This window comes from Equus quagga, chromosome 16 (assembly GCF_021613505.1).
Source record: "Equus quagga isolate Etosha38 chromosome 16, UCLA_HA_Equagga_1.0, whole genome shotgun sequence".
Lineage (NCBI taxonomy): Eukaryota > Metazoa > Chordata > Mammalia > Perissodactyla > Equidae > Equus > Equus quagga.
The window spans coordinates 80,947,415-80,968,759 of NC_060282.1; the positions used below are offsets into that span (position 1 = coordinate 80,947,415).

Below are 21,345 nucleotides of genomic sequence, written 5' to 3' on the forward strand. Positions count from 1 at the left end.
GGTTTTCTGATTCTTAGCTGCTTAATTTTGATTAGAAGTAATAGAAAATTAATACAGTTCAAGACAGCCTTGTAGAATTTAAAAATACTTTGATAATTGATAAAATTCTTGGTTGCCTTTCATTTAACCTCTTGGACTCTGGATTTAGTCAGGTGTCAGTTGAATGAACTCTGGTTAAATTTTGGGGGTGTTGTGGTATTTACTTTTTTTTTTTTTTTAAAGATTTTTTTTTTATTTTTTCCTTTTTCTCCCCAAAGCCCCCCGGTACATAGTTGTATATTCTTTGCCGTGGGTCCTTCTAGTTGTGGCACATGGGACGCCGCCTCAGCGTGGTCTGATGAGCAGTGTCATGTCCGCGCCCAGGATTCGAACCAACGAAACACTGGGCCGCCTGCAGCGGAGCGCGCGAACTTAACCGCTCGGCCACGGGGCCAGCCCCGGTATTTACTTTTAAAAGAAGCAAAGAAATAAAAACTGTTTAAGAACAAAACAATAGCCCAACTAAAACATGACTACCTGGTGATGAATAAAGATACTCGGTACTAAAAACGTTCCTTGTCTCCACTGTCACGTTAGAATTCACTCACTGGTCTGGGCAGAAAGGTTGCTAATGAAAGGGTATTATGTTTTGGAGCTGTGCCGTATCCAGGAAATGTTTGATAACCAGCACCTTAAATGAGTAGAATCTGGGCGCCTTTATCGAAGGCTGCAGTGGAGGGGTGGTCTAGGCATGTGGCCCTGTTCCACCGCTGTTTCCAGAGAAGAGGTTTTTAAGGGATGAAGTGGGAGTGGACTCTCCTGAGAGGAAACAAAAGTAGACTGAGTCTTTAGGTCTTGTGACAATGAAAGAAGAGAACAACACTGAAAGCTGGTCTGGCTTTTAAGGAGCCCTGTATCTAGAATGCCTCAACAGTTCCAGTATGGTTTCCGGCAAGACACTTTGAGAAACAGTTTCTGATGGGAATAGTGGACAAGATAAAGACCTTAAAGGCAGATTCCAATATAGAGGAGGTAACTGGGACCACAGGAAATATTTGTGGGGGCCATGATAGTCTAGGGTCGTTTTAGGGATGAGGGGGCGTGGTTGGTCCTAGTGGGAAATGTTGTAAGGATTTGAGATGACTCTGTGAGAACTGGAAATCACAAAGACAGTGGCATTAATGAGCCGCTTGAAAGTAGAGACTGTCTTATTCATCTGTGTTGCTCAGTAGACAGCTAGAGGTTTAAAAAAATTTTAGAGAAGAAACTCACTTATTCAAATAAAGTCTTACTGTAGAGTCTTACTGTGTCTAAAACTTAGGGCAGTCTTGGGCCACGCAGCGTGCACAGACACGCAGTTGCATGCCCATGACCCTGCTACCCCCACAGTTCCTGAATTAACTTTCGTGGGACCCTCCTTGTCACACTAGTTTGAAAGCTGCTTGGCTAGAAGAACAAATCCAGCTCCTGGTTTTAACACCTTCGAGAGTCTTAATTCAGTCTTCATTTCCGCTTCTGGCTCGCGGTCGTCTGACTGCTCTGTCAGCTCGTCTCCTCCTTGTCTTCTGAGTATGCTCTGCTGCTTCTTTCAGGAGAGCAGTCTCTTCATCGCTAATCACTTCCTTAGTGTTTTCAATTGATGTTTAGTGCGTCTTTATATTTAATTCTGTAACATACATGGAATTATTATAGAGAATGGTGTGAAAAGGACATCTAAGTTAATTCCCTCCTGTTGCTACCCAGTTTTTTCATATTTTAATTTTTCTTATCACGCCGGTGGATGTGGCCTGCTAACATTCTGTGTTCTACTTACCAGGCAGGCCCTCCTCCTTTTTCTGTCTTGACAATGATGCAGGCTCTGTAGCTTTCCTATCTTCCCAGAAGTTGCGTTTTTTACCTTTTCTTGTGGGGAAGATTGGCCCTGAGCTAATGTCTTGCCAATCCTCTTTTTTCGTTTGTTTTGCTTGAGGAATATTATCGCTGAGCTGACATCTCTGCCAATCTTCCTGTTTTATGTGGGATGCTGCCACAGCACGGCTTGTTGAGTGCTGCTGGGTCTGTACCTGGGATCCGAACCTGTGACCCCTGGGCTGCTGAAGCGGCATGTGCAAACTTAACCACTACGCCACAAGGCCAGCCACATATTTTACCTGTCATATGTTCTGACAACTTGACAAAAATTAGAAGCCCATAAAATTAATGGTGTTTTTTACATTGTTAGATTTAGGACTTTTCTTCATTAAATGAACATTTATTGAGTTTAAGGAAGAAACATGTAAAGAAGACAGTTTCTGATCACTTGTCCACATCCACCATAATACAAATTCAGCAGTCTCCCATATCAAAATGAATTTTGCAGTGGTCGAGGTCATTGTTCCTCTTCAAATTTATGAGGCTAATTTCTTTCTGTACTCAAGGCCCTGGCATTTTCTTCTCATAAGTTCATGTTTTTACATATCCATTCTCCTGATACGTTTGGGGTGAGTTTGGAGTATTCATTCAACTAGCTGTTTCTTCTGTTTTTGGAGATGTTTACTTCTTCAGCCTTCATGATGTAATATGAGTTGTTGTGGCCGTCCATAGCCTTGAATAAAAGCCACAACTAGCCCACCATAAAATCACCTGTACTTTCCCAGGAAAAGTCCAACTGCAGCTTACTGGGGAGGTCCATCACTTCTTCGCATTTTAACCCTAGTGAGCCTTCAAGCCCTTAAGCTTCGTTTCTTTCGTGGAGTAAGCCTGGGTGGATGGTGTCCAGAGCTTTTGCTCATGCAGTCCTCTATGTGTTGTCTCACAACTTTTGTGGATTTAAGCCTCATTTGCACCTCAGTTAACCTTCAGTGGTGTGTTCAGATCATTTGAATGCCATTCTAAATTGTGGAAGTTATTTGGTTGGCTCTGCAGAGGTGTGTGGTATTTTCAGCTTGCTTTTCTTTATGTCACCAGTGTTAGATACTGATATCTGAGGTAGATTTTTTCCTCTCCACCCCACACTTTCTTAAGTTGCAAAGGAAACATCCCTCTGTTGTCAAAGAAACGAAGCTGGACACTAGTTAAAGTGGTCAGGACAGATTTTAATCAATAATATCCTATTGCAATAAGGAAGAGGGTCCATCTTGAACTGAACTCAACTTCCGATTGTACAGAGGTGTCCTGGCCTTTCAAAGGGAGAGTGGGGGAGAGGGGCAAGCAGATGCTAGATACCTCAGGGAAGGGGACAACTAAAAAGGGTTGATCAGTGTAAATGTGGTTAGGCCAGCTTTGCTGGTCAGAATTCCATTTCCCACAGAGGCTGGGAGACCCCATACTTCTTCATGGTGGTATTTCAGAGGAATGTCTTTCAGGGCCTTGAGGAAGACACTCCTGAGTTGTAGAAGATACATACACATCTCAGAGGGAAAGCAGGAGTCACCATTGTAAGCCCTTCTTAGTAACACTCTCAGAAAGGGTGGTCAGGGGCCATCCCAGGTGTTGGCTGGAACGTAGTAAATTCTTTTAGCAGCCTTGAGCTTTCTCAGGCAGGCTCTTTAAGGGGGGGCTAGCATGATCCCAGGGGTGCAGCCTTGAGCTGTTAGAAACTAGGTTAGTGTTTGCTCAAGTCTTTGAATGTTTGGGGCTGGGGGTGGATGAAATCATTCATGCTGAGTTTGCAGTGTTTATGGGCCAAGGTTGAGACCTTGTCGAGAAGACGCTCAGAGGAGGCTGACTAGAGTTTAGTTAAGGAGAGAATCTTTGTCACTGTATTCATGGGTGAAAGGAAGTATAGCCGATTCCCACATTGGAGTGTATACAGAGCGTCATTTTTTATTTCAGTTTTGCCACTGACGGAGCCACTGTAAACATTCTAGAGAAGAGTCACATGGCTGCCATTTGAACCCTGGGAATTTCACTGAGTTTTGAATGATGTTAGTTGAACCAAGTACTTGTTACCGAACCAGGTTTGTTTTTGCCTCTTGCCCAGAAAGCCATACATTGAGATGACAAGATTGCAGCAGAGAGAGGGTTTAATCACAAGGCAGCCACGTGAGGAAATAGTAGGACGAGTCTCAAATCTGCCTTCCTGAAGATGGGGACTCGGATATTTATGGGATGGGGGAAGGTGGTCTGAAATATGGAGAGAGGTGACTGGAGGTGAGGACAGGTGAGGTCACTGATGATCTGCGCAAGCGTAGTCAGACTCCACGCCTCTTCATAGGACACATGTTCACAAGATGGCGGCGTTAGCATGATCTGAGCCTCGAGTTTTTAGCTTCTTGACGTGAAAAGATTGCTTATTGGACATTGGTGCGGCTCAGTTAATGAGCTGGTGGTCTCAACCAGCCTGAAGTGGACAAGGGATTCTAATTCCTGAAAAACAGCTCACACCTCCATTACCATGGCGACCCAGGCTCCAGGGAGATTTTACCTATAGGAACCTAGAGGGAGTCAGAGAGCATATTGCCTAAGCAGCCAGTTAAAAATGGGTGTGTTAAACAGCTGAAGGCTGTAATCAGTAATTGCAGAAAAAAAAATCCTTTAGTTCCTTGCTACTTAATCATCAATGGCTAACTGTTTACTGGTTTCAAACTTAACTTTTGTCAAGCAGAACATCTTGAAATCCATTATGTTCGCTTCAAATTGACTTATGTCCAAAATGGTTTACAGTGAACAAAATGGTAGGGGAACATAGCAGAGAAGAGTGTCATTTATGATAGAGGACAGAGCATAGTAAAGCTTAATTCTATTTAAAAATTTGCTTTAGCCTTATTTACATAGCTTATACTAGTTATTTGTTTAGTTTACCTAAGTTCTCCTTTTTAAATTCACATACTGTCAGTACAAAGATATTTTAAAGCTGAGGTTTTGAACAAATGGTATTTTTATGTCTGTGATATAAGTGCATTTCTCTTCTTCAGAAAGATTTTTAGGATTGAAATTACTGAGTGAGGGGCAATGAGCAGCTTTAAGCGTCCAGCTGCGTGTTGCTGTCCAGTTGCCTTCCTGAAAGGTTATGCTAATCTGTATCCACAATCTGGCGTGTGAGAGTGCCCATTTGGAACTGTTTGCCACCCTAATAGATAAAAAAGGGGGAGTTTTTCTTATCACAGCATTTATTTGATCATTACTGAAGTCAGATGTTTGTTGGTCATTCATATTTCGTGATTTGTGATTGTCTTATATTCTTTGTACATTTTTCTGTGGTTTGTTTCTTTTATTTTCACTGATTTTTAAGAGCTCTTTGTTCTCCCAGTTGTTTGCCTCTTTTATTTTTGTCCTCGGTTTTGATTTATAGAAGTTTAGTATTTTTTGTCATTAAAGTTTATTCATCTTCCATTGTTTTTAATGCTCAGAGAATCCTTTCTAATCCCTGTTTGATAATTATCTATTTTCTGATAATTGCCTATTTTCTTCTTGCACATTTATTACTTTATTTTTACTGTAATTTCTTTTGCGAATTCTGAAATTTATCACATGATAGGAGATGGAACTTGGTGAGTTATTGCACCTTGACTCATAGTATGATATAATGGAAAGACTTAGGAATCAGAAAACCTGGTTATTCTTAGACTCTTGCTTACAAGCTTTGTAACCTAATGCACTTGTTTTTTTCCTAAAATTCCACTGTAATCATATTTATGTGTGTGTTGCCAGCCTCCAGAATGGCCCCCAGGCATTCCTTCCTTCTGGCATCCCCTCCCACACTGAATCGGGAACGGTCTGTGTGACAAACAGAACATGGCAGGAGTAATGGTGTATGACCTCCAAGACTTGACCCTAGAAGACAATTCAGCTTTTGCCTTGCTCTCTCGGATTCCTCACTCAAGGGGAAAAAACGAGTTACCTTTGTGAAGACTCAGGAAGCCCTGTAGAGAGGCGCAGGTGGAGTGGGGAGGCCGCCTCTCAGCAGTCAGCACCGGCTTGCCAGCGCCACTTAAGCAGATTTTCCAGCCCCTCCCGAATTCCCAGCCCACAGAAACTATGCACAGTAATAAGTGGTTATTGTTATTTTAAGTGACTAAGTTTTAGGATAATTTGTTACTTAGCAGTAGATAATGCAGTGTTCAAGCAATTTTTTAAAATAGCTTTGTGACCCAGCCCTGATGGCCTAGTCATTCAAGTTCGACACTCACAGCTTGGCAGGCCTAGTTTGGTTCCTGGTCACGTAACCACACCACCCATCTGTCAGTAGCCATGCTGTGGTGGCAGCTCACATAGAAGAACCAGAAGGATTTACAACTAGAATATACAACCAACCACGCACTGAGGCTTTGAGGAAAAAAAAAAAGAGGAAGATTGGCGACAGATGTCAGCTCAGGGCCAGTGTTTCCCTGTAAAAAAAAAAAAGGTAAAAATAAAAAATAAATATAAAAATAAAAAAAGCTTTAGAATGTGACTCTGAGCTAAATCTAAATCTGTGAAACACCTTAAAAACCGAGATTTTTGAAGATCTTTTGTTTTCTCTGGGGACAGAGTGTATATTTTCGACAAATCCGTGATTATAGGATAAATTATCTAGTTACATACCTAGTTCCTCAGAGACTCAGATTGTTCTGTTGCCCTATTAGAACTAAGAGAGAATGTCTGGGAGGTAGGAAAAATCAGCTTCTGCCTTAAGTTCCCTGAGGACAGCACTGTCTTCACAATTTATTGTGACTGTTTATGGAGTACCCCCTTCTGTCAGGTGCTGAGGATGTATGACTGAATGGAGGGACAGGGACTCTGCGCTGTTGGGGACCAGTTTAGTTAGGAAGGCAGACCCCTGCCCCCCGAGAAACAAATCCTGGTAGTCAGTCCATTGAAGGAAATAAGCGGAGAGATGCTGGGGGGGTGGCTTCAGGCTGGTCAGGGTTCCTCCTGCTGTCTCAGATTGCAGGCCTGGCACACACTGGGCGCCCAGGTGTTGAATGGATGGCTGCGTCTGAGTTAGTCTGTCTACACTGTAATTAGGATAATGCTCTCGTTCCCTGCCCCCACATACATGCGCTTGTGGATGGGAGTTAGTTATGTGATAATCCTCCCAATTTTATGATTCAAAAATGTTATAGCCCAGCCTTCCATGTTTAGCACTGGGAAAGACTTAATGGTGCGAACAGCCTCCCACTTCAGCACAGTTATGTCCACAAGTTTTTGTGGCATTGATGACTTTTGCAAAGAGGCAGGGGTGGTCTCTAAGGCCTTCCTTCTTCCAAAACAAACAAACAAGGCAAAGAAAACCTTATGAACTGTGGTTAGAATAGTGAATTGCCACTCGAGGATACTCAGCTTTTGCTAACAGCCAGATAGGGGAGCTGAGCTTGTCCAGTAGTGTGGACTCTTGGAGGAGGTGCCCTCAACCCACTGGCAGAGTTAGAAACAGACCCTGACTGTGCTGAAGCCCAGAGATTACCCTTAGACTAGAATCAGAGCATGAACTCACCATCAAAGATTCCAGATTACAGGAACAAGCCATCACAAGCAAGGGTTGGCTGATGTTTTCTGTAAGGGGCCAGATAGGAAATATTTAGGCTTTGCAGGCTGTAGTCTGTTGCACATGTTCCACTCTGCCATTGTGGCAGGACAGCAGTCATAGAAAAATATGTGAACGAATGAGCATGGCTGTGTTTAATTACAAGCTAATTTACAAAAACGAGTTGACAGGGCAGATTTGGCCTGTAGATCCTAGCGTGCTGACCCCTGGAATACAGGTTGCAGTAGATAACTTTAAGACAGAACAGCCGTTAAGTCTGAACAGTGATGAAAAGTAAGAATCTACAGAACCACAGTATCCCAAGAGAAAGTCGTTCCTAGACACATGACACCCGAGACGAAAAAGCAGCTATGGAGAAAACCATGTGATTCGCAAAGATTTATAGCTTAGAATTGCAGAATTGGCAGGACTAGCAGAAGACAGTGGGAAAATATTTTCAAAGAGTTGGGAGAAGATTGTTATCAATGCCCGGCAAATCTTTTGAGGATGAGAATACAAACATTTGCAGATTAAAAAATGAGAGAATTTACCAACTAAGAGACGTACACTAAAGGGGTTGTGAAAGGCTGTGATTTAAGAAGCTACTCAAACAGCTAGATATTTTAGGAATGAGAGCCAAGTCTCCAAATTCCAGATACTTTAAATGGAGAGAGATAAGAATGAAATAGAATGGTGGTCAGTATACTCTTCACATATAGATTATTAGAATCTAGATAAAGATGAAATTAATGCTTTTGTAATTTTATGGGGGTGTTTTTTGTACTTTTGTATTTCCCCTAGTTTCTTTGTTTTTATTAATGTCGTTTTTGTGATGTTGAGTCAAATTGAAGCTTATGGTGCTGCAAATGGTTGGGGTGGTAATTCTGTAAGAGCTTCTCTTATAACATGGTTCTTAAATTTTTTGCAAAGGATTCTGTCCAGTACTTAGTAGTTTCAGATTTTTTTGTCGTATCTTTTCTGTACTTGGATAATTAGTCAATGTCCTATGCTGGACATTTAGTAAATGGAAAAAAAAAAAACTAACCAATTTGTTAAATATAGGAAAGACGAAAGTCAAAGACTTTAAGAAGTGAAGTGTTCCATGATTTCAAAAGAAATCACTGCAGAAAGCCAGTGAAGATCAGATGGAAAAATTGGCCTTATTTTGGATAATAAAGGGATCACTGTTAACTTGTAATGTATATTCTGTAGGGGAGAAGAAGCTGCAGCGAGGTGACCTGGAGTTTAAGTGAGAACTAGGAGGCCTAATAACAGGAGGGAAATGTTTGGTTTTATATAAAAAGAAATGGCTAACTATTGTCACAGTACTTACCGTTTATTGAGCTCTTAACTGTGTATCAGCTGTGGTGCCAAGAGCTTTCTGTCTGGTTTTGCGTTTGGACCGTGTGGCAGTCCCTTTAGTCCGATGCTCTTTCCCCGTTTTGTAATGAGGAAACTGAGGCCTCGAGGTGTTTGCCTGCTTCCTCGAAGTGCAGCAGAAGCAGCAGAGCTCAAGTGAGTGACCAGGCCACCTGACTCAACCACAAGTCTCATGTGGTCATGAAAAGCACGTTTGGGCAATTGCTGCATTGTTATCAGATATATTTGTATGTTCTCTGAGGGTTTTGCTGTGCAAAGGAGCAATTAAAGATGATGGTGAAAGCGTGTGGAGGGGGAGAGGTGTTGTTCCACGTGGTGTGAAAGGGTGTGACCTTGGGGTAGGAGAGAAGGGCCTGCTGGTAAAAAGGGAGGTAACCCCTTCCATGTGTAGACATCGAGTCCTGAATTAGAGTAGTTCTTCGTACGCAGTGTGGATTTCTAAAGCATTTTTCTATGTGGCAAAATCTTTTAAATTTGGGTTTTTTTCCCCTTAGTGGAAAGAGTGAAAGAACAATTAAAACTTTCCTTGGAAAACAAGAATGGCATAGTGCAAACTGGTGAATTAACAGTTGTGCTTGACGGATTGGTGATTGAGCAAGAAAATCTAACAAACTGCAGATCGTCTCCAACCAGTAAGTGAACTTTATGTCTTTTTAAAATTTGAAGGAAAAAAATCAGCAGGAAGTATATAAAAACTTAGTTTCTTGCTTTCTTGTTGTTCAGTAGAAATACAGCAAAATGGTGATGCCTTACATGAAAATGAAGAGCCTTTGGCGAGTTCAACTACCAGGTAAAATACTTTGTTTTAGTATTTGTGGCAAAGTAATGTAACATTTCCCATATGTGAAGTTTTTAATTTTAACCTTAGTTTGCCATAGAATTTAAAAGCTCATATCTAAACACGTCATTTGGTTGAATTCTTCCAAAAGTAGTTTTTAAAAAAATGAACAGCTTTACGGAGATATAATAAATACACCATAAAATTCACCCTTAGGAAGTATACTTTTCAGTATTTTTTAATATAATCACAGAGTTGTGTAGCCATCACCACTGTATGATTTCAGAACATTCTCATCACGCTCAAGAAGAAGCTGTACCCATGAGCAGCAGCCTCTCCCCATTCCGTTCTCCTCCCAGCTCCTGGCAGCCATGAATCTGCCTCGTCTTTGTGGATTTACCTGTTCTGAGCATTTCATATAAATGGAATCATACAATCTGTGGCCTTTTGCTACTGGTTCATCCATGTTGCAGTATATGTCAGTACTTCATTCTTTTTTCTTGGAAGTGGCCTTTCAAAATCTGTATTTAGGCATATTTTTTCAGTAAATAGCGTCAGACAGTGTGGGAAGATGGGTATCTTACTGCTGTCTGAACTGGCAGTTCCTGTGGATCACTACAAGAGAGATCCTCCATAGACTGTGGCCATCCCTCAGAAGTCATCCTGTCATCTCAGAGACTCCCTCGTATTCATGTTTGATGACAATTAACAGAGGCTTTCTAGTTGAATAATTTAAGTTGGAATAAAAGCGTGTAATAGATCAAGTATAATGGAATGAACACCTGAAAATATAAAAAAAAATTACTCTAAAGTTGACTTGTTGCATTTGAAAAAGCATACTAGTATATGACAGAGTGTGACCTTTATTTTAATCTGCAGTTACTAGTTACTAGTATCCTTACTTCTAAATTACCACTAAATGATTCTCATCAGAGCGCTTAAACAGATAAGTATGTCTTCTAAATATATATTTGGCTTAAATAAATTCACTTAGTGTCCATAGTATAATTTGCATTGAGAAAACTGAGGACTGAAAGAGTACAATCAGATTGAATGTATTAGCACATACACATATGTGTCTTTTTGTGATTTTTGAAATACATGTTTAGATGGGTAGAGGAGCTTGAATCACTGCTGGTCTGAAACCCGTTGTTGTTTATTACCTAACAACCCATTTGAGTCAGAGATTCGCTCTCAGCACTGGGGGAACCAGATGGGGTCTTTGGCCTGGGCTGCGGGTTCTTGCTGAGTGCCTGGGGGTGCTTGCTCAGATGCTTACGGAGTGCCCGTCCGGTGCCAGAGACTGGCCCAAGCACTAGAGTATCAGCCCTGTTCCCAGGAAGTTTTCGCTCTGGCAGGATAAAGGCAGACGGTAAACAAGTGAGGAAATAAATGAGCTGATTAGAGAGTGATGAGAACTAAGAAGTCACTGAAACAGGGCACGGGGACAGGAATGGAAGGGAGCCTGTTTTCAAGAGAGATGTCAGGGCATCATTTCTGAGGAAGTGCCATTCGAGCCAAAATTGAAAGGCCCTAAACGAACCCTCCACGTTGAGTTCTGAGTGCAGAGCACGTACGGCTGCAGAGGCGCCGAGTGTCTTTCTAGTTAGTTTAATGCCCTACAAATTCTTCTCACTCTAGAATATAGTAGTTAACCATTTTTTGATAATCCTGTATACATTATAATTTTACTGCCTGTGTATAATAGTTTGTAATAAACATTTGAGGTCTTTTCGGCATGTTTTTCACATTCGGTAAAATTGATCTAGTGTATTGGCTGCAAGGTGAGCCAGGTGGAGCTTGGAGAGAAATCGAGCAGACGGAGAGATTGGGGGGCTGATTTTGAAAGGCTTGGTTGTCTGTGGTAAGAAATCTCGATCTTATTCCAAATATAGTGGATTTTAAGCAGGAAGGGGACATGATCTGATTTATATTTTTTAAAAAACATTAAGGCTGCTTTGTGGAGGACAGCAGCTGCAGGATGGCCGTGTGTTTGGAGAAGCTCCTGGTCACTGCATGGCCCTGCCTGACTCTGTCCACTGCCAATAAGACTTAAGTTACAGCTTTTATTAATTTATTTGCAGTTGACTTATACGCTATAAATTCTTTTAACTCTGGGATATTATATTTAGCTTTTTCAGACCATGCATTCATTATTTTAATGCTGAGTATATAATAATTTGTAATCAACATCTGAAGACTTTTTCAGCTTATTTTCCAGTATTTGGTGAACTGACAGTAGTTCAAAGTTGATTTTTGTAAGTTTGATGAGCTTTTTGAAAAAAAATTCAGAGCATTTTAAAATAGAAGTAAATATTCTTAGACTTAAATATTTAAAAAGTACAGTTTGATCATTATTTTGAAGGACTGAATTCGTTTTGACTTAGTATATTTGTGTATTTCAGTGTGTGTTTATCTGCCAGTGTGGGTATGCTTAGAAGTGAAAGTGATTTAAAACTTTAATAAAAGCACGTTGTGTCTTTGTTCATTACTCTATCTCATTACTTTGCTTGATGGTTAAGAACTCAGTAAATATTTCTTAGGAAACTTCTGATGAAAAGTAAGTCATTGATGTAAGGCATCTTTTTCTTAAAGGTTGGCTGTTGAAGGTACTAATGGAATAGATATTCATGCACCTGCAAACACTCTAGTCCAGAACTCCTGCTGTTCGTACGTAGTTAATGGAGACAGCACGCCTTCATCCCCATCTCAGGTTGCTGCCAGGCCCAAGAATACACCAGCTCCAAAACCACTCACCCCTGAGCCTGCCGATGACACTGGTAATGGTAAGCTTGGCTGTCTGGGACACGCTGTTTAACTGAAAACTAGATTAAATTGTGTGCATCTGTGCCTGCACTTCTCTTAGTGTGCAGTCTTTCTTAATCTTCATTTCTGTTATAGGAATTTAAAAATTACAATGCCTGAAAGTTTTTCTAATAATTTGAATTTTTCTAAATTATTTATAAAGATATTCCAAAAATATACTAAGGATAACAACACATTTCACTAAGCAAGTACTTACATGATAGCTAGATTCTTAAGGCTTTGTGCTACAAAAAATACTATTTAATTCATAATATGGAATATATTCTAAAATTTGTTGATTTATTAGTAATGAATGGTTCCTTTAACCTGTCTTTCAATATACAAATATTTATTTCTCAGCATGTAACTTAGTAGGAAAAGGTGCTGTGAGCTGATAAAATTCTCAGAAAGTTTTCTATTTTCTAAGAGAGCTGTTCTGTTATAGAAGGAATGCCTAAGGGAGATTTCCTCTATAATCCTGGTTTTCAATGGACTCAGCTGTAAAATGCATAAAGTATTTTTTGTTTAATCTTAAGTATTAACTCTTTCAAATGAATCTCTGGAAACTCAAACATCTCACTTGCTTAAGATTACTACATGTGTGTTGGGGCTGGAGTTGGAATCCTGGTCTTTTGATTCTGGAATCCATTTTCTTTCTTGTGCTTGTCTATTTATGAGAAAGTATTTGAAAGTAAAAACATTTAAAGAAGCAATTTAGTGGGGCTGGCCCAGTGGCACAGGGGTTAAGTTCACGTGCTCTGCTTCGGGGGCCTGGGGTTCGCCGGTTTGGATCCCTGGTGCAGAACTACACACCCCTTGTCAAGCCAGAAAAAAAAAACAGAGGAGGATTGGCAGCGGATGTTAGCTCAGAGCTAATCTTCCTCAAAAAAAAAAAGCAATTTAGTAATTAAGTGAAAATAGATGGATTCATAGGTAAGACAATTGTGTTTACACCCAGGGTTGGGGGATATTTAACATGTGTTATCCTCAGAGTTTTTATAAACATGGGAACTGACATATGAATGGTTTTTTGGGGGGTTTTTTTTGGTGAGGAAGATTGGCTCTGAGCTAACATCTGTGCCAGTCCTCTCTGTTTTGTCTGTGGGACACAGCCACAGCATGGCTTCATGAACGGTGTGTAGGTCTGCACCTGGGATCCAAACCCATGAATCCTTGGCTGCCCAAGCGGAGTGCGCGAACTTAACCACTAACACCACCAGACTGGTCCCATGAATGGCTTTTTAATAATTTAAATTTGTTTATTAATGCTACCTTTTTTTAAAAAAAGATGGACTTAAAGATCCTAAGTACTCAAAATATGTAGAACTTTTTAGTTATTAAGGTGGCTGGAAAATGAACACAAGATCAGTGCATATAACCAGGGTGAAATTAGTGAGTAAAGTGCGTTTATTTTCTGATTCTGGTTCTTTCTGGTATGAGCATTTGTCTCAGACTTCTGTTAGCAAAACAGAAAAGGGACATTAGATTATTCAGAATTGTCTCTAAGAACTGAGCAAGTTAAAACAGCTGATACTCCATCTTTTATGGATTTATATGAAATGACATAATCTGAACAACATTCTTAAGAATTCCAAGAAAGTTAACACAATAGTGAGTTTCACAGAACTCTACCTTAAATTATCTATCCTAAATTTTACAGTTTTAAAAATCAGTCTGAGGAAGTACCAATAGGAAGGACCAATAATTTAATTTTTGAAAGTATCAACACGTAGAAAAATGGTTTATCTGAGTACCAGAGTTCTTCACAATAAAACATGAATCCAGTGCTTTTTGGCCACATGGGTTTTTAAGTTATCAGATATTTACCTATATCAGAAAACATGAAGAAAAAATCCTAGTTATCCACCCGTAAAATAATTTACATTTTAAAACAGTGTACTTTCTCTGCCAACTGTTCAAAGAGGTTGTAAAAAATAAAGACAATACCCTTATGTGACCAAATGAAGGAGTTGATTTGCTGTATGAGATTATCATTGGATTCCGAGTGACAGATGCCGTTTCCTTCTTTCTGGAAGTGAGTAGATAGCAGAGCAGTGATTTAAGTCCACTCCTGACTCACGCAAAGTCTCAGCATGTCGAATGCTCGTTTTACAAAGGCGTGGCCCCCCATTTCGTTCTCGTCACTGCCCTCCATTAAAGTCTGTGGACTTTGGAGATTTAGCTCTGCTTCCTGGAATATTTAGCTGTTTGAGTAGGTTGGTGGAAGGATCTCTTGACCACCAGTTAGTTGCACGTTTTGGCGTTGGGCGTATTCACACATTGATGCAGAAGGCGAAGGACTTCTGAGGCCCCTTGCTGTGGAGTCTCTTAGTTCCACTCGGTAGCTTGTCGAATACCTTATAGACTCTTTGCATTGGGAGTAAATTCACTTCCCCCATTCTTACCTATCCTTACCTGAAATTTCAAGGTGAAAGACATCATATATGTGAGGAACTAGAAATGAAGGCTCCACCGTAAATAATTCTCATGACGTTCACTCTTACGGCAAGGAAACCTAAGACAGTCAGAATAACGGCCAGTGTTCGTGCTGTCCGTGTTCTAAACGCTGCATCTCCACGTGCGGAAGCGACTCTCACAGTCACTCCTTGAGACAGATCTGGTATTTTTCTCAGGAAGGAACTGAGGCACAGAGAGATCGCAGCTCGGAGGTCGAAGAGCTGTGGTTGCCGTCAGCTGTGCGGCTCTCGACTCCACCCTCTGCTCTCCTGTTCACGATGATGTGGTGATTTTTTACAGCGTCTGAGCACTGTACTGTCCTTCTGTTATAATGGGACAGGCTTCGAATGGCATTCCCCCAACCAACCTAGTGATTGTGTTTGCACCTTCTCTCACTATTGTTGGTGACATGTGACAAAACAGTTCGGCCGTTGTCATTCCATTGGCCGGTTTACAAAGGCTTCCGGAATCTGGTATCCGGTCTGTTGGTAGCAACCACTTAGCCGATGTCTTGTGTGGTCTGCCATCCCTCAGTAGGAGGATGAATTCAGGTATCTTTTCAAAGGATGGGGTAATCTGCTTTAAGGTGTTGGTATAAAAATGATATTCCTGTTTTGAATTAAGCACTTTAAAAATCAGTTTTCATTGTTGAAGTGGTTGTGTGGGGACTGGAGTGTGCATATTCTGTGTATAAGACATTACACACTCCTAACCTCTTACCTGCCATTCTAAAATCCTAAAATCTTTAAAACCAAAAGTTGGGGTTTTTTGTAAACTCATCTGATGGCGAAATGACTAGAACTGACTTAAGGTATTTATGGTTTATCATGCTTAATCTGCCTCTGCATTTTGCTACAGAACTGTTACTGTGTTTGATTACGATGTGTAGCCTCCAGACACACTCGGGTATTAGTTAAGATGCGATATATGTGCTATATGACCTTTCTAAATTCCAAAAAGTGAGCGAATTCTGGAGCACACTTCAGATGGGGGGTTGTGGGCCTGTGCTAGGTGGTTTGAGACAGACGGCTGCTTGTCACCAGAGATGGCATTGTACACGAGGCGCCCCTGCCCGCACCCCGTTCTGTTGAGTCTTGGTTAAGGGGTTCCATCAGGTAACTCGGTAACTTTAGTTACTGTGACTATCGGCAGTTATTTTAAGCTAAAATGGGAGGCAGTCATCACTAAAAGATTAGGTTTGGTTTCTAACAGGGCTGCGTTCAGATCCCAGCTCTAGCACTTGATGTGGTAACTGTGTGCCCTTGGACAAATTGAACATCCTCAAAATTTAGCTCCTCCATGTATAGAAAGAGAATAATACTCAGTTAACTACCTTTTAGGATTGTTTTGAAGGTTAAGTGAAACAATAAATCTAAAACATCTACCACAGTCTTTGGACAGTGATAGGTATTTAAGAAAAATATGATTTTCTTCTCCACTTCTTCCCCCATACTCCTAACTTCTAGTGTGAAATAACTTTTTTCTAATACGTAATTGTTGTTTTGTTATTAAAATAGATTAGAGCTCAGTATGATAAGTTTCAGGCAGAACTGATTTCATAAGTTTATTAGACTGGTTTTTAGCTTTTTATTTTTCAGTAATTACATATTCACAGAAAGTTGCAAAGAAATGTACAAGGAGGTCCCATGCATCCTTCGCAGCCTCTGCCAGTGTTAATATAACTGTAATACAATATCACAATGAAGAAATTGGCGCTGACACCATCCACAGAGCCTGTTCACGTTTTCCCTGTTCCACCGGCTCTGTGTGTGTGCGGGTTTGTCCCATGTGGCTTCAGGTGGCCCCCACGGCAATCAAGATGCAGAAGTGTGCGTGTCCGGAGGCTCCCTCGCGCTCTCCCCCTTTCTGGCACACCCACTGCCAAGTGTGACCTCACTTTAAGAAAGTGTGTATATGTGAGCAGTTTCTCATGTCAGACTTTTAAAAATGAATAAAATACTCCAGTTATTTCCACCTTTTTCTGCTTTATTTGGATGAACTGTTAGAGCAAGGATACATTTGTGTTGTTACGAGAGGTACCTATCTTAAAGTCCACGGGAAACTTACTTCTCAAGGATTAACCAGGAAATTAGGGAGATCTGTCTTGTTATCAAAAGTCATAATGGCTGAAAGTAAAGCTTGTTGTGCCTTGATTAAGAAACCAAGTGAGTGGGTGTGGTCTTATATCTGTAGAGGAGGAAGTGCTTTGCACAAGCTCCCACTATCATACCTGCCACATGAGATTTTAATTATTTGCTTACATCTAATTCCCCCTCTTCTTTCACGAGCAAGGAGCCTATGACCCCCCCTCCTCCCTTCCCTTTCCCCTTTGTCTTTGTTGTCAGTTTGTCCATTTAGTCATCCCTATGTTGTCTGTTAACAGATGTTTATTTTGCAGCTACCATAGGCTGGACGCTGCCTGGTGGCTGGCTGCATATACATCAGTGTTTCTCACTTCGGCAGTGTTGACGTTTGGGGCCAGATAATTCTTTGCTGTGAGGGCTCCCCTGGACGTTGTAGGATTACAGCAGCATTTCTCACCTGTGCCCACTAGATGCCAGCAGTATCCTCTCTTTTCCCAGTTGTGACAGACACATCTCGAGACGTTGCTAAATGTCTTTTGCAGGGCCGCATGTTTGTCCCCAGTTGAGAACCACTGGTATACATGAATGGTGATCCCTCCCATCAAAGAAATGCCCCCTCCCCGCTCGGAAGCTCCCATTAACACCTTGCACCACTCTGGTGCCTTTGTTACAGTTAATGAGCAGTGTAACTGTTAGGATTAGCTGAAGTGCGTGGTTCACATCGGGGTTCCCTCTGTGTCATGGGGTTCTGTGAATGTAGGGCGTGCGCTGTCATGTATCCACCACTCCAGTATCCTGCAGAATTGTCTCACGGCTCTGCTGGTCCCTGTGCTCCCCCTCCGTGCCCTGTCTTCCTGCCAGCCCTGGATCTTCTCACTGCCCTGTGGTTTGGCCTTTTTCAGAATGGCCTACAGTTGGAATTGTGCAGTATGTTGCCATTCCAGACTGGCTTTTTCACGTAGCGATGTTGAGGATTCCACTGTATGGATGTACCACAGTTAATCTGTTCACCTGGAGAAGCATCATCGTTGCTTCCAGTTTTTGGCGGTTATGAATAAAGCTGATATGAGTCTCCCTGTGCAGGTTTTTGTGTGGACATAAGTTTTCAGCTCAGCTGGATTGAGGACCATGACTGCTGCATTGTGATGAGTGTGGTTATTTTTGTAAGAAACTGCCAAACTGTCTTCCCGAGTGGCTGTGCCCTTCTTCCTCTGCGTCCTTACCAGTGTTTGCATTTTGAGGAGAGTTTTTTATTTTTTAAACAATACTGAATTTTCCCATCCTGATATATTTTGTCTCTCTCCATTTTTTCTATGTTTTGAAATGTTTCTTAGTAATATTTTTTAGTTTTCTTCAGATAAGTCTTGAGTGTAATCTTGATGTTGAACTTGCATCTGGTCATTGTGCTGAAATGTTTTGGTTAAATTGATTAATTGGTTCTAATGGTTTTTCAGTTGATTCTCTCTCTCTCTTTTTTTGGTGAGGAAGATTGGCCCTGAGCTAACATCTATTGCCAGTCTTCCTCTTTTTGCTTGAGGAAGATTGTTGCTGAGCTAACATCTGTGCCCATCTTCCTCTGTCTTGTATGTGGGTCAGCGCCACAGCAGGGCTTGATGAGCGGTGTGTAGGTCTGCGCCTGGGATCTGAACCCACGAACCCTGGGCTGCCAAAGCCAAGTGTGTGAACTTAACCACCATGCCACCAAGCTGGCCCCTCAGTTGATTGTTTTGTGGATTCTAAATCAATAATCTTATCTTCTCTAAATGAGTTTTGCCGTTTTATTTCCCATATGTTTCACTCTTCTTATCTTAGTGCAAACTGTCAGTTGTAGTCAGCAGTTTTGAATTGCAGTGGTGATTATGATCTTCCTTGTTTCCTTCCTGAGTTTAATTTGTTCCTGATCTTAATGTAAGTTCTTCTGTTTTTGTATTAACATATAAAGTTTATTATAGGTTTCTGATGAATAATCTAGATTATGCATGAATTTTCCTTGATTGCTCTTATCACGTGTTTTACCAAGATTTTGTTGGATGTTTTTGGTGTGTATTGAAAATAATCACGTGGCTTTTATCTTTTACTATGTTAACATTTAACATCAGTTTCCTAATGAAATTTCCTAATAGTGAACCATCTTTGAATTTATTCAGTTTCAGCTTTATGGTTACATTACCCTCACAGAATAAGTTAAGAAACTTTGTTTTTCTTTTTCTCCCCTAATGTAACACTTTAAATAACATGCGAATGATCTGTCCATTGAAGGCTTCATAGAATTTTCTCAAAAAAACTAACTGAGCCTGTTGCCTTTTGGGGGAACAGTATTAGATCTCGCCTCACCTTTTCCATTTCACCCCGATTGGTCTTTTCACTTTTTTTTTCTCTTGAGTTAGTTTAGTTAATATATTTCAAACGTATTGGTATAAAGGTGTACATGGTATTCCTAACGTTACTCATATTAAATATATTTCTTTATAAAACTTGGCAAGGTATATCTTAGGTCTTATGGTTTCTTCAACTTTGTTGATAAGAATTCATCTGAAGCATTTTAAAAATACAGACTCCCAGACCCTTCCCGTGAGGTTCCCCTGGAGGTTCGGTAAGTCTAGGTGGGGACCCAGATTTATGCTTTCAGCAAGATCCCACCTGATTCCCATTAGCTGAGTCAGGAAATTCTTACCTGTTTTATTAGTCTTTTCGTTCCTTTCATTCCTTTCCTTCTACCGCCATCTCCATCCCCAGCTCTGGAATTGAGTGCTAAGGCGTTTTTTGCCATTCTTTCTTATATCCTTGGATATTTCTTTGGCCATGTCGAAAGCAATTTGATATAAGTGTTTTCATTGCCGTTGATTTTCCTGAAGTTTGTAATTTCATGGTTATTTTCCTCTTTAACGCAGTGATTGTTGTTTTTTTAAAGTCTTCTAAACAAGTTCACTGTGGGTGGGAGAGCTATCATTTTTATGGATATGTAAGAATCAGTTTTCTCACCAGTAAGAAGGAAATAATGCTGCTATCTGCGTCATAGCATTGTTCTATGAGGATTAAATAAAATAATCCTTAAAAAGTGTTCAACAGATTCTGCCAGACTTTTAGTAAACATTTCAGTAAGTTGTGTTTTGTTTTGTTGATTCTAGTTTTATTGAATTATAGGCAGAATGAAGCCTTCTGAATGTAGAATTGGGGATTTTCCTTTTGTTCTTTACGTATGTCAGTTTTCCTAAACATTCTTAGAGTATTTGGATGGAATATGCACACAGTAGAAACTGAAGACTGCGTCTCTGTGATTTAAATCAAGTGTGCTGACGATGCTATTAAGTCCTTCATTTACTTTGTTAATGTTTCCACCAAGGCTTTGTCTGTTATCTGCCTAGTTTTGAGGGAGGTGTGTTCACTTCTTCCTCTGTGATTTTTCTTTAATTTATTGATTCAACAAGTATTTATCGTTTTCATATGCCAGGCATTTTGTAGCTGTTGGGAATGCAAATTGAACAATTCTGACAAAGTTTTCGCACTCTGAACTTAATGAGAAAGAAGTAAAAGCAAATAAAATGATTTAGGAACATGAGAAGCAAGACAGAACAGTGTAACGTGTGGCCTAGGGTGAGGGCAGGCGGGCACAGCGTTAGATATGTTGTGGAGACTGGACTCTGGGTGAGCAGAAGCCAGGCGGGCATGTCCTGAGGGCCGGGACAGAGAGCACGCATCCCGAAGTGGGAAGGGGTCTGCGCCATCCAAGGGGCAGAGGACGACCCCCGTGGGGTCAGGAGCAGCTGTGGATCAGACAGTGTGGGTCTTGGTCCTGGGCCGTGGCAGTCTGGCATTTATTCTGGTGGTAGTGGGAATCCACTGGTGTGTTTAATTAGAGGAATGAAAAGGCCTGTTCTGTGTTGAGAAAGATTTCCTGGGCTGCTCTTTGGAGCTGGATTGCAGTCAGACGGGAGAGAAGCAGGCAGCCCGAGCAGCAGGCAGCCCGGTCGCAGCTGCTGTAGGGCTGTGAGTGCGCAGAGCGCCCAGGCGGCGGCGTGAAGGTGGAGTGGAGCCCAGAGCACGTGCCGTTGACTTGCTGTGGGAGGGAAGGCTTTGCGTCCAGCAACTGGATGGTGCTATTTAATAATAATTTCCTTCCTCCGTTTCCACCTGTTTGTGTTTCACGTGCTCTGTTTTAGTGTGCACAAAGGTTTACGATGGTTTCTTGTTGGGTTATCTTTTTTCAGATATTCCTCTTTTCCCATTTAGTGTCATTTTGTTTTGAAAAGACTGCTGATAATCTTTTCTTTTGTGGAAATTGATTTCCACGCTACTGAAGAGTGAAAACTAAATGAGATCATTCTTGTAAGTGAGCATCATAGAGGTGACACCACAATTCAGTCTCTGCACGTTCTCTTCTCATCCTCCCTGTTGTTGAACGGTGTTGGGTACAGGGCAGCTGTGCATTTTATTTC

General features: G+C 41.1%; 1 protein-coding gene across 3 annotated transcripts in view; it reads left to right on the top strand.

Annotated features, from left to right (window-relative positions):
* WWP1 (WW domain containing E3 ubiquitin protein ligase 1) overlaps nucleotides 1–21,345 on the top strand; it is a 105,328-nt gene that overhangs the window by 36,529 nt on the left and 47,454 nt on the right. The window contains exons 6-8 of one of the 3 annotated variants that reach the window (XM_046642642.1): nucleotides 9,280–9,417; nucleotides 9,509–9,575; nucleotides 12,159–12,343. In XM_046642642.1, coding sequence (XP_046498598.1) covers nucleotides 9,280–9,417; nucleotides 9,509–9,575; nucleotides 12,159–12,343 — 390 coding nt within the window. Of the gene's footprint in view, nucleotides 1–9,279; nucleotides 9,418–9,508; nucleotides 9,576–12,158; nucleotides 12,350–21,345 lie in introns of all 3 variants that reach the window. The other 2 variants (XM_046642641.1, XM_046642640.1) reach the window with 2 other exon arrangements.